The following is a 12,681-nucleotide window of genomic DNA, read 5'->3' as shown; positions in this document are numbered from 1 at the left end:
ATGGGTGCTTCCCGCACTGGTGGAAGTGGGAACCCAGAGACACAAACACAAAGTTAAATGAGGGAGTGAACTCGCAGCACGTCCACTGTTCTTCAATAAATATCCATCTGCGTATTCTTACCTCCCGTTAATTGCAAGGTAAATTATCCTTCTTTCAGTGAGACTGCCCTGATGTACACATACCTGAATTACCTCACCTTGAGTGTGCGTAATTCTGCTGTAGCAGCTGACCTGCGGTGAATTGTTACCCTGCAACACATTTGAGCCTCTCTACTTCGAATCACTTCCACACTTTGAAGCTTTAACCATTAACGTCATGCTGTAAACTAAGCCTTTCCCGAACCCGGAGTCTTTTGAGCAATTCTGGGGTTTTATGTGCTTGTGTCTGACATCCAGCCCTATGAAAAAGCGTCGAACCTGGCCATCCTTTCGCTGCTCTGTAGCTTGGGTTGTTTCAGACACTTCCCTGGCAGCTGCAAAGCTGATACGAAGCGGTAAAACTTCCACTCTGGATTATCAGGAACACTGTTGAGGCATTGCTTAATGCATCTGATATCTAAGCCTGGATAACAGAAGCCGTACAGCCAAGCAAAAAAGATTGGCAGCTATTGCACGAATTCAGATCAGGGCACCTTGGTAAAGAGTGGGGGGGAATGCATTTACTTCCATTACAGAGCCTGGGGCCGAGATGGATTCTCTCTCTGTCATTGTCCTAAGCACATTATCCCTGAAAGAAATAGGGTTTCTCTGAATCTGCAATTTTTCTAGGCTTCCAGTGTTATTGAAATGAAACCGCTTCAAGGATATCTACATTCTTTACCATCATATGGATTCTCATCTCATGTAAATTATTTGGCCACTTTTCATTTTAATCCTCCACTGTCATTTTCTACAAAAGAGATCATTTGGTTTCTTCATTGAAGGTATTCAGCTGACAGCTGCCCTTTGTCTAGAAAGCAGTGTGCCTTTGCAGGATTTACTTGTGCCTGCTCCCCCGCCCCCCCCATATTTTTCATCTGTAGTTTTCAGGAACTTTTCAAATTGTGAACAGTCTGTGGTTTGTAGCTGTGAAGAGAAATTCAGACATCCTGCATTCTTCCCCAGTCCCTTAGCAAGAGTATACCTGGCTGATAAGAAACAGAACTGGAGGCAGATGAATTAATTTCCTGCTTGCAAGAAGAACTGTAGTCAAAAAACTCACAGTGTTTTCACAACTTCTACATGAGCAAACTAAAACAGTCAATGATGAAGTATTGAATTTTTTTTCCATGGCTTCCCTATCTCAAAAACTCAGTTATTCTCACCTACTCTCCAGAAATGTTGGGAGGCTTTAAATGCTGTGCTTTATGTCATGGTGTATCACCCACAAGTCCCATTAAGACCTTGAAAAAGTGATGGGAACAAAATACAATGTGTTGGTGGAGTGTGTATATGGAGAATTTGGAGGCTGAGGATGAAAATTGGCTCTTATGGTTGAGGTTGTATGTTTTTGGTTACCTGTAGCTATGAAACCTTTTCTTTTAAGACTGTATAAACTGCTGAGTGTGATCTCTTCTCTGATAAGGCCAGCTTGCACTCTGTTCAGGTTAACAGCACAATATGGTGATGGAGAAAAATATTATCAGGAGAAGCTGAGGAGAAGAAAACAGTTTTGGGGAGCACCAGTTGAGGGTTGGACAAGTTCACAGGCAGCTTGAATGTGTGGGGGAAGGAGAGGGACGTCATTGATGTGGATAAGGAATAAGCCAGCAGGTGGAAGGAGAGGCAGGTTCTAAAATTAACGTGTCAACTGCAGAAACTGAGTTTAACTTCTCCGGTAGTGCCTTTCCAGCTCCCCTCTGGCGCCCACTTAGCTTTGTGATCTCCTTGAAAATGTCTTATTTACCATATGCCTGAAAACTTCTCAAAGTTTTGGTGGTTTTTTCATAAAATAGGGTTTCAGGGTGAAAAGAATTTCAGATTTTCAAGTGGAAATCACTTTTCCTGTAGAAACTTGCAGGCATTTACATTAAAAGATAAGAAAGTTGTTAGAATTTAAAGAAAATGCTTCAGAATGATGAAAAATATGTTTTGATCCAATCTGATAAAAAATATTTATAGCTTTTTCAGCTGTAAAATGTGTTAAGAGAAGAGTTACTGTTTCAGCAGCGAGTTTTTTTCTAAATCACAAAAATGATTGTACTACGCAAAGCAAACTTCCTTGTTTGCCAAAAGAGGTGTCTCATTCATTGTCCAGTTCTGAAAGTTAGCTCCATCACAGGGAGATTTCCTGTTATCCCAGAGAATTGTAAACTTGAGCCTTAGTTTCATTATTATTAGAAAATGTGAGCTTTTTTGTTTGAGCCAGCAAAAGTGTATGGCAGTCAGTGGCTTGCTAAAAGGATAGTGTTAATTATGTGCCAGGAAAAGGATCACTAGTGGCTCTTGCATTGTCTTTTCTTCATTAATTGGTGTCTCACTTTCTTACATCAGCATAAGAATGGGCAGTTCAAGTATACACCGTTTCTTAATTTTGCATCTTTTGTCATTGCTTCCATAGTTGGGCACTATAGCAGTTTTGTGACCACAGATGATCTCGATCCATAATATCACGTTGTCAGGGTTTCACCTTCTGTTTTTAGTACATCTTCATGTAGATGCATCAGGTTTTCTAATTTTATGGGGTTTCTTCCATGGTGTTTGTTCTTAACTTTTGACAAGTATCTATAAACCAAATAAATAATCTTCAGCAAAGGGAGTCCATAAAGAAGCTGTTATGGCTACCAAAATTTGCTGAGTTAATTTTTTGTACACATACTAAAGACCTGGAGTCCTAATCAGGAATCCAGGTCGTACAATATATGAATGTAAATAATAGTACAGCAGTTTTCAGCTGTGATGTCTTGATGTTTCTTTATCTTGTGGCACTTAAAAGAGGAAGTAGTTCTTGGCTCTGAGCGCAGAGTGGAGTGCTCTATTTTGTAGGTGGAAGAGCTGAGACACTGTCATGAGGCAGTTGGACTGGGATCCTGAGCTTCTGCTGCCATCACTAACTACTAGAAAAAGCATTTTATGGTCTGTTTTCTAAGCTCTCCGTTCTCCAAAAAAAACCTTTGTACAGGACACAACCCTTTTGAACAGAAATTTGCAAGTTAAGATAGACACACGTATCACTTCAAAGGCTATAATAATACGAAGGATGATATATCTGGAAGAGGAAAGATTATACTTTAAAAAATACCGTGCCCGGAGATATTGCTGGGAGGGGCAGGAAAAAAAAAAAGAAAATCTCTTGCTGATAATTCAGGGAGCATTCCTGCTGGTGGCAGTGCCAGAGTTGAGCGTGCTGTGTACTTGGAACTTCCCAGAAAGTAAGTGTAACCAGGTGTCCTCCTCTTCAGATCTAATGGCAAGATCTCAGCTGTTTTTTCAGAGTAGGATCAAGCTTAGTGGGAATCTCAGTTATGGTCAGTCTCTCGGGATTTACTTCATAAGAGCAACTCAGAGGTCCCAGGAAGAAGTAGTGGATGTTTACGTGTAAGTGTGATTGCCTCCAAAGCCCAAACTGGTAGTATAGATGTAGTCTGCCCTTCATTTAGTGAAGATGGAGCTATTTCTGTGGTTTTGTTTGCTCTCTAAGCTAGCAAATCAAGTGGAAGTACATTAAGCATTGCAACCCTAGCTGTGCTAATGTGTGATCTCTCTTAGTCAATGAGTAGCAACTTTGAAATAGGGCTGTGTTTGTGGGCATAGCTGCAACTGTAAATAACACTGGGAACAGTGGAATGAAGAAGTAGTAGCTAAAATTCAAACTGAATGATCAAAATTTGTACTTAGAGTGTATTGATCTAAACTGGAGGTGAAACAGTGAGATCTGCCTTAGTACCGCTTATTAAAAAAGAAGGTTGGACAGAAGCAATTGCTGTATGCAACAGAATCCAGGTTTCCATAGAAAGTAACTGTGCTGGGGCTGATCTACCGGAAGAGAAATATGACCATGGAAAATAATAATTGCTTAAATATGCCTAAACCTCCTACTAACAAATGATCTACAATTAAAGGATATACCTTATTTTCAGATACAGAGCAGTGGTCCAACAGCTGAAGTTGCTACTGATCAAAGTTGATCAAAGAATTCTTATGATTATATGTTACGGACAATCTACAGAAAAAAATGTAGTAGTCCCTGCTTATGGCATGCTTATCAGAGTCCATTGAAGTAAACAGGACTTTTTGTTGCTTTTAATGCAAATCTGATAAGCTTTGTAGAATGTAAATCAGTTCATTAAAATTTGTAAAGCACTTAAATGAAGTAAAAGAGAAAACAGTTTAACTTTTATAGGATGTTTGCTGCATATAAAGTACAATAAAATCCCAATTATTTAGAAAAAAATACTGTTAAAATATGCTGTACTCAAGATGTTCTGGGGAAGATTTAAAATCTTTAAACTGTGATTTTTTTTTTAAAAAAAAGATCTAGTCTGACTCTAGAAATCTTACTATATTACTGTATAATTTTGTCTGTACAATCTTCATACCATATCTGTCTAAAGTATGCAACATTTGTGTGTGTGTAGTATATAAACAAGTATGTATGTGTGTGTGTATATATTAACCCAGGGGTCAAAATAAATATTGAACAGCTCCTTCATTTGTAGGATGCTGCCTAAGTTAGGGATATGTCAGGGGAAAAAAAAAGAAAATTATAATAAACAAAGGCAGAGGTATGGCCTATGATGTTTTCTTGACGGTCTTAATTCTGATATTCGTAGCATTGCCTACTTTGTTGTATCTTCTAGTACAATAGTACAGTGTTCCAAATGATGAGGTGACACTGCAAATGCTGAAATAATATTCATTTATCTGAGGCATATACTAAGTTTTATAAACTCTACGTGGATATGGGTGCATGCTGATATTACCTTATGCATGTACAGGTTTGCATAAAATTTACTGCATCTGTGTTGTCTCTGTAAGAGTGATGCATAAACTAGCGCTTGACACCTTTTTGCTGCTTTGGAGTCTTCATGCTCTGATTTCTGAAAAAAACTTCTTTTTTTTTTTTCTTCCCCCTCTTACAGTTACTTCAATGAGAATCAATATCCAGATGAAGCAAAGAGAGAAGAAATTGCAAACGCTTGTAATGCAGTTATACAAAAGCCAGGTGAGGAGCTGGTCATGGTGTCCTTTCCAAAGGCAATTGCAATTAGATTTCAACATCTCCTGCTAAATTCAGCAAATCTCATTTTATGGCTATTACTAACAAATGTAGTGCTCTCAACTAGCAGTTGGTTTCTTCTTGAGCGTCCTATAACTCGTGTTGTTCAGAGCTGCCATACTTGGATGAACATGACAGTCAATGCAGTTTTCAAACCTACATGCCAACACCAGCAACTTAAATTTCCACCATTTCAGATATGAAGTGCAAGTTGTGCATTTGAACATTGCCTTTATACAGCTTTGTAAATGGCACTGCTAAGAAAATAAACATGTCTGAAAGGTTTTCATTCTTTACATTCAGTTATTTCAAAATACTTATACAAGCACTCAATAGTGATCTGAGAATTTTATTACACTCCACAGAAGTGGGTTTTACTGGTTCTGTTTTACAGATGGGGAATCTTGGGTTCACAGACTGAGGCTTGCTGGGGATCATACAGCAGGTCCTCAGAGGAGTAAGGAGCACAGCTTTCCTGTGTTTCAGTTTTCTTTTCAAATTCTAGACAGGGGTCTCATTAGAATCTGCGTATTAATGGAGGACCTTGTATTTGGGTCAACAAGTTGCATTTTCCCTGTTCCTGGAGAAGTCATACTTTGGAGAGAAATATGAATATTCAGCGTAGTATGAGTGGACGCACCTGCCTTTGCATAGTTTTGCTAACCAAACATTTACATAGTTTTCAGAACTTGTATTTTGGATAGATTTAGATTTTATATAACCAGAATAAAAATTAATGCAAAAGAAGGCTAAGGCATGACTCCTGAACATTGGAATAGTCACAGGATAACAGAATCATAGAGCAATTTAGGCTGGAAATGATCTCTGGACATCATCTGGTCAGGCAGGACCAGTTTAGATTAGGTTGCTCGTTTAGTTACCTTGTTCAGTTTTGAATATCTCCAAAACCAGAGGATTTCCCATCTCTGGCCCCTGTTTCACAAGGCTGAGCAAAATACTTTTTCCTAATACCTAGTCAAAATTTCCCTTGTTGCAACTTCTATGTGTTGCCTCTTGTCTTTTCATTTTGGAAGGAGAATGATCTAGCGGTTAGAGCCCCGAGGAGGTGAGGATTTTATTCCTGGCTGTGCTACTGGTTGGTTTAGTAACTTTGAACAAACTCCTTAAACGCTGTGTCTCAGGATTGGTAAAATACTGTGAGTAGTACTGATGCAAAGTGTTAGGAAACAGCATAGCTATCTATTGCCAAATTTTTCTTTCTTTCACTTGTCTCATATCTCCTTACTTATTTAAGTTTGCAGATTGCTGCAATTACATGAATGTTTTGTGTGCTGAATAAATAAATGAGAAACAGTCTGAAGCGGGGGAGTCTCATCCCCGTGTAGCCTGCAGAGAACCGAGAATGCAGCTACATTGAATAGGGTCAAGGCCAGCTGAAGAGGTTTCTGTGCTGCCCCTGCAATACTGAATCCCTCCAGTCTTCCCTCTTTTACGCTGGTGATCAGGAGAAGGGATTGTGTCTTGTAGCTGGCTGGTGGCTGTTGGGATTTGATTTGCTGGTTTAAGTGTAAAACTCCAGTGATCCTGTTTCCAACATCCCCCTTCTCCCAAAAGATCGCAAGTGGCCGCGCACGATTGAGAGGGTGTGATTAGTGCTGTGGGAGCACTATAGTGGCTGCTGGTGGAGAGGGAGGAAAGCAGATCACGGGGGGAACACAAAATTTCTTCATTCATTTTGCTGCTGAAGAAAACAACGTCATTGAACTATACCCTTGCGGCACATAGCAAGAGAACTAGCCCAAGGGTATGCGATTTGTGGCAGGGCTGTGAATTGAATTTGAGTTTTTTGAATCTTAGTTTTGTGCTTGAACTAGAAAAGCAGCCCTCTATTCTCCCACAGCTCTGGATTTGATTGATTTAAGCTGCAAGGAAATTCCTGTATTTCGGATTTTAAAAAAAAAAGAAGAAAGGCTACTTTGTTTTTAGAGAGATATTTGGCATTTATTACCATAGCATCTGGGCACAGTACTCCTATTCACATAAAATTCACTTTATTCTTGGTTATAATAATTTTTCAGTGCTGTCTGTATCTCAGGGGTTTATAAAATGTGTAAGGGTCTTTTGCCTACCTGTGGCACCCAGTGAGTAACAATGCTGTATTTCCTCCCCCCTGCCCCATTACTTTCATAGGAAAAAAGTTATCGGATTTGGAGCGAGTTACCTCCCTTAAAGTGTACAATTGGTTTGCCAATAGAAGAAAGGAAATTAAGAGAAGAGCCAATATCGGTAATGTATCAGAGAGCCTGCTTTCAAGGTTTAGTATGTACACTTGCTCAAGAAAGATGGAAATTACGTAAGATTGTATTAATGAAAATACTAGAGGTTCTGACATTCTTAATAGAATTGTGGAGCAGTTTTTAAAATTAGTCTCTTGCTGTTCAAATTTTTTCTAAAATACAAGTAGGAATTTCGTTTATGGAATTCCATCATCAGTGTAGGAAAATGGTGTAGTTAATGAAGTTTTACTGGAAGATCAGTTTTAAAAACCAAAGTGGGAATTTTGTTGGTGGAAGGAGAATCATACTTCCCTCTGCTCAGATTCCTTTGGGTATCCAAAATAAAATCTGAAATAAAAACCTCAGAATATCTGCATTGGAGATAAGGGAAATTGAGACGATGGCAAGTTCACAACCTTAGCATGCTGTTTAAATGAAAAGTGATGGTTGTGAAGAGCTTTTATCTGGTTATAAGTTTCCTTGTGTCTGTGTTCCACTGAAATGTGCTTGTTTTTTCAGCCTAAACCTGGGGGTGTCTTTCTTACTGCCATCTCTGAAACCCCGCAGGGATCTAAGAGTCCAGATGAGTTGTTTTACACCTCAGATACAGCCACTAGGACCAAAGGTGCTGCAAGCTAACTGATTTTTCTGGTTACACCTGTGCTCCTTACAGCTTTCCAAGGGGTTGCACAGTGACAAGTGGCTGGAACAAAGTAATAATTTTTCTTGATGAGCAGGATAAAACAAAAGTCACTTCAGAGTTAGCCCTGCAGGTTCTTTGTGTGAGTAGCTGATCATAAGGAAATTAGAAGTGACTCTGAACTTATGAGAAGTAAACCTTCTAATATCAATAAACATAAGACATTCTAATGAGAATAAGCTCACATTAGTGGCCAGGATTCAACAAACTTCTGCAAAATTTTATGCGCTTATTTAGATACTCTGCACAATTATGTTTGCAGTACGTAGATGAACAGATCCATACCTGCCTATTGCTAGTATTTTTGCAATTGTCAAATGTTATGCCCTTTTGCTGTCTGCTGCTTTTTGCCATATCTGAGAACAAGAAAAATTTCTTTTTACATTGTTTAATGTGTTACTGAAATTTAATCTAGATTTATTTTCTAAAAATGAAATCTGTCTGTTGAAGGGGAGGGGAACCAAACCAAAGTCAGTACGAGGTGGGTGGAGTTATAGCTATCTGTACTGTTTGGGGAGGAGAGTTGGAAACATTAAAGAGAACCAAAGGGAGCTTTAGATGCATGATTCCTCCTGGAAGATGAAGATACATATGTTTTTTAAATCCCGTAAGTGCTTTAAAAAAATTCTCCATCTATTTTCAGACACTCCCCGCCTCCCTCAAGTCCTGCCAGTCCAAACTATGTGGGAAGATTTACAGAGAATGCCTTTCCCTACTCCAGTGCATTAGAGATTAAGCTGATTTCTAATAGGACTGACTGGAAAAGGAGGATTCTTACTCTCAAACAAGTCTGTTAGTTGGTAGGGAAGGATTTCAGGCAAACCAGTATCTGTACATTTGCTACCTTCCTAAATACTGGAGCGTGAAGGGGAAGAGGCTAAGAACTATGTTCTTCCAGTTATTCTAAGTTCTTGAAAAAAAAGTGTAGTTACTTTTAATTACTCTAATGCATCAGATAAATTAGGGATCCATTTGCTTTTTTCGAAGAAGCAGCAATCCTGGAGAGCCATGGAATAGATGTACAGAGTCCAGGAGGTCATTCCAACAGTGACGACGTTGATGGCAATGACTACTCAGAGCAGGTAAGCCCCGCGGGTGAGCCGCGTGGCCCAAAGAGGGAGAGTTCATGCGACACATGAAGAGGCCCTCTACCTCTTGCAAATCAGAGGTCTCTTGTTTTATTTTTGCTTTTTTTGTAATTGTAATGGGGAAAGTGGAAGAGCACAGCTCCCCTATTTGAATGTGTTGAGCAACCAGCATTCACCCACATGGATTTATTGTCATACAACAGGAGACTTGGCAAGTACGCAATGGGGAGGAGGAGGGAAGATGTTCAGAGGGAGGCAGAGAAGCAGAGAAGGTAGAAGAAGACAGGAGGATCTGCTCCAAACAAGCAAGTTACACCATTCACGCCACACGCAATGTATGAAAAATGTTAGGAGAGTGTTAACTCACCCAGTGCACCATGCATAACTTGAGCTCTCCTTACCCCTGGCGCCGTTCTAGTTATCCACCCTCCTCCAGAAAGGATGTACAGGTCTTTAACAGTTGCTCCTATATATCAGGCATCAACATGCTTCCCTGCAAAACTAGGCATGTGTGTTCCTCTTGCACCTAGAATTTCTTTCTGCAAGAAATGTCTCCACTATAGCCTGTGCTACAGCTACTGTGAGTTTCTTATCTGGCACCCAGACAAGAACAGCAGTAAGCCCCTGCCCAGTGCACTTTATAATCCCTTTTGTCAACCTTGCCCAGCAAGATACTGAGCACCCTCCTATAAGGTGCTGAGCTCCCTCTCTTTGTCCATGGGAGTACCTTTCAGGAGTGTCTCAGGATCCATCCCTAAAACACTGACAGACAAAGGGTGAAGGGTGGGGGGAAAGGATTTGATTAAATGAAGTTTGATGTTTATTTGGCCCCATACCTGTTCCGTATTGTTCTGCAACGATGTGCCATTATTTGGATTGTTTACATATTTTCTGTCTTTTTTTTTTTTATTTTGCATTTTAACTCTTGCCTATTCTCTATTTTTCTTGGTTATTTTTAACCCTTGACAGCAACTTCTTTTTTAAATTCTCTAGCAAAAGAATACCCCTTCCCGCACTCTGAGCCCTCACCTACCCTAAAGTTGGTGACCCTTCCTTCACACACCTTCCTGACAGGTATTGCATCCCCTTCCCAATTTTCCTTCAGGTGTCAGTGTTGGCCAAATCCCCCCTCAGGACTGTGTGTGCTTGGCACCAGTCAACTTGAACAGTTCAGTGCTTTGGTTCTGGTTTTGATACGAGCTGTGTTCTGTGCTACACCCAACAGCTGGGGTGGGCAGATCGCTTTTAATTGACTCATTTGGGAGAGGTAGGTAGGTCTCCCTCTATAAAGGCTGCTGGTGGAGTGTAATAGCAACTGAGTGTCCTGGAATGAGTCCCTAGCATACTTGGCTGTGGCCCAGTATGACAGATATCTGGCAGAGGCATTCCCAGCCGCTCTGCTTCTGATGGGTATTAAGGCCCTTTTTATAGGTCATCACCAACAGATTTGGTGGAACCAACTTTGCTAGCTCTAGATGATGAGAGGCTGCTCTGTGACTGTTATAAAATATTTTGAAACTGCTGCCGAGCACAGATAATTCCTTGTCAGTCAGATACAGGACCTGAATACTGAGATAAAGTGTTATGGAGACTCCCAAACTATTTTTTCCTTCTGTGTGTTATCCAAAATATTTCGAAAAGAAAAATAAATTGGTTATTAAAATTTCAAGATTTTTGTTTAGAGTCCTTAAAAACTACATTTCTCAGTAATCTAGCTGGGCTCCTCTATGAAGTGTAATTAGGCATTAGCAGTGAAGCGGATTAAATGACAGACTCTCCCGATGACCATTTAACATCCCTTAGCTGTTAAAACCATAAATTCTGTTTTCCACAATGACACTTAAACTCTAGTAAGCTTTTAAACACAAAGTTCATCCAAATACTAATGAAGTGCCTAACACTCCAGAAGTCAGGACTTTTTATTTCTTACAGTGGTCAAGATTACTGAGAGGCCCTTAGAGTGTATGCACATCACAATATTTGCCTGACATTTGTTGTAAATGAATGCATTCCTTTAAATAACTTCAGGATTTTACCAAATCCTGGCTTTTCTGTCCCCTTCAACATTTGTCACCTGTCATCTTAATTTAAAAATGCATAATATGTATTTTAAATATTAAATTTCACAAGTTCATCACGTAAAGGCTGTTGGAAGACTGAGAAATGTTTATCATTTCCTTTCTGTAAATACCAATTTTTAAAAAGCGAGATCGTGGTGTGGTAACTATTAGTACCCCATTTTACAGAGGGGAAGACACCATGATTTTGCCTACAGTTCCAGAAGAATTTATTTGACAGCTGGAACTGGAGTTTGCATATTGCTGGTTCTCCTTCATACTGAAAACCGGGCCCTATGTCTGACGTAGACTGAGAAACACGCACAACTCACTATCAAATTTATGCTAGAATTGCCAGACTTTTAGGTCTGCTATTGTATGGCCATTATGCACCTGGAGAAGGCAGCCCTTCTTGTTCATTGATTTTAAAATTTTCACTGCGGCAGAGTTTCTCTGTATTAGTTTTGCTTGCCAACCATCACAGCTGTCAACGCGGTGGTCCTCTTACAGCTGAGAGACTTTGCTCTTTAGAAAATAGATGAAGAAATATATGGCACATAGTTCAGTAGACTGGAGAACCTGGCAGTATCTTCACCTGCACTTTTGAATTATGGTGGTTCCAGTCCCCTGAAATCATTGCACTGTTTTTCTTAGCAGTCTAGGAGTTTTTCAGCATCTTTTTCCCTATACCTGTGTGAGTGCAGTGTCCTCACAGGATACTGGCTCAGACCAAGGGTTAGTCTAGGTATACATCCTGTTTCTGAGTGAGGTCAATAGTTGTATTTAAAGAAAAAGTTGTGGAGTTTTTTTTTTTATTATAGTAGTTTCCAGCTTCTAGAAGTAAGTAGTTTTGAGAGGCTTCCTGAGCCAGGCATCCACTTCCAGTTTTGAGTTTCTAGTAGAGTAATTTTCCCTGAATTTGCCTAACCCCCACCCTTTAAAGCCATTTTTACCTTCGTCTGATCTAAAAATCAGTGAATCCTACAACTGAACTGTGATAAGTGGTGCTTCCCATTGCTACTATGTAATATATTATCATTCCAGGGAGTGCCCTTGCTTATTAGATCACGAGAAGCCATGAACAATTGTCCTCTATTTACTAATTATTTGAAATAAACATTTACTGTATCAGCCATCAGCCATTTATTTTCCAGACTGAAGAACCCGAGTCTGTTTAGCCTCTCCTCATAAGGAAGCCACCCCATGCCTCTCTTCCCCTGGGTTGCCATTCTCTCTACCTTTTCTAATTCTATTGTGTCCTCTTTAAATGGGATGACCAGAACTGTATATTCAAAATGTGAGCGTACGATGAATTTGTGCAGTGCATAATGATTCCTATCTAAGTTTGGTTTCCTGACATAACCTTGTGTATCACTTACCTTTATAATTTAATATTTTCCTC

At 39.7% G+C, this 12,681-nt stretch overlaps 1 protein-coding gene across 11 annotated transcripts in view; it reads left to right on the top strand.

Moving 5' to 3' along the window:
* HMBOX1 (homeobox containing 1) overlaps nucleotides 1-12,681 on the top strand; it is a 124,891-nt gene that overhangs the window by 95,000 nt on the left and 17,210 nt on the right. For 3 of the 11 annotated variants that reach the window (XM_074820299.1, XM_074820298.1, XM_074820292.1), the window contains 4 exons: nucleotides 5,061-5,143; nucleotides 7,349-7,444; nucleotides 9,122-9,216; nucleotides 9,426-9,557. In XM_074820299.1, coding sequence (XP_074676400.1) covers nucleotides 5,061-5,143; nucleotides 7,349-7,444; nucleotides 9,122-9,216; nucleotides 9,426-9,557 — 406 coding nt within the window. Of the gene's footprint in view, nucleotides 1-5,060; nucleotides 5,144-7,348; nucleotides 7,445-9,121; nucleotides 9,217-9,425; nucleotides 9,558-10,215; nucleotides 10,297-12,681 lie in introns of all 11 variants that reach the window. The other 8 variants (XM_074820300.1, XM_074820294.1, XM_074820297.1 and 5 more) reach the window with 8 other exon arrangements.

This window comes from Strix aluco, chromosome 3 (assembly GCF_031877795.1).
Source record: "Strix aluco isolate bStrAlu1 chromosome 3, bStrAlu1.hap1, whole genome shotgun sequence".
Lineage (NCBI taxonomy): Eukaryota > Metazoa > Chordata > Aves > Strigiformes > Strigidae > Strix > Strix aluco.
Note: the sequence above shows the minus strand (reverse complement) of the source record. Positions and strands in the feature narration are given on the sequence as shown.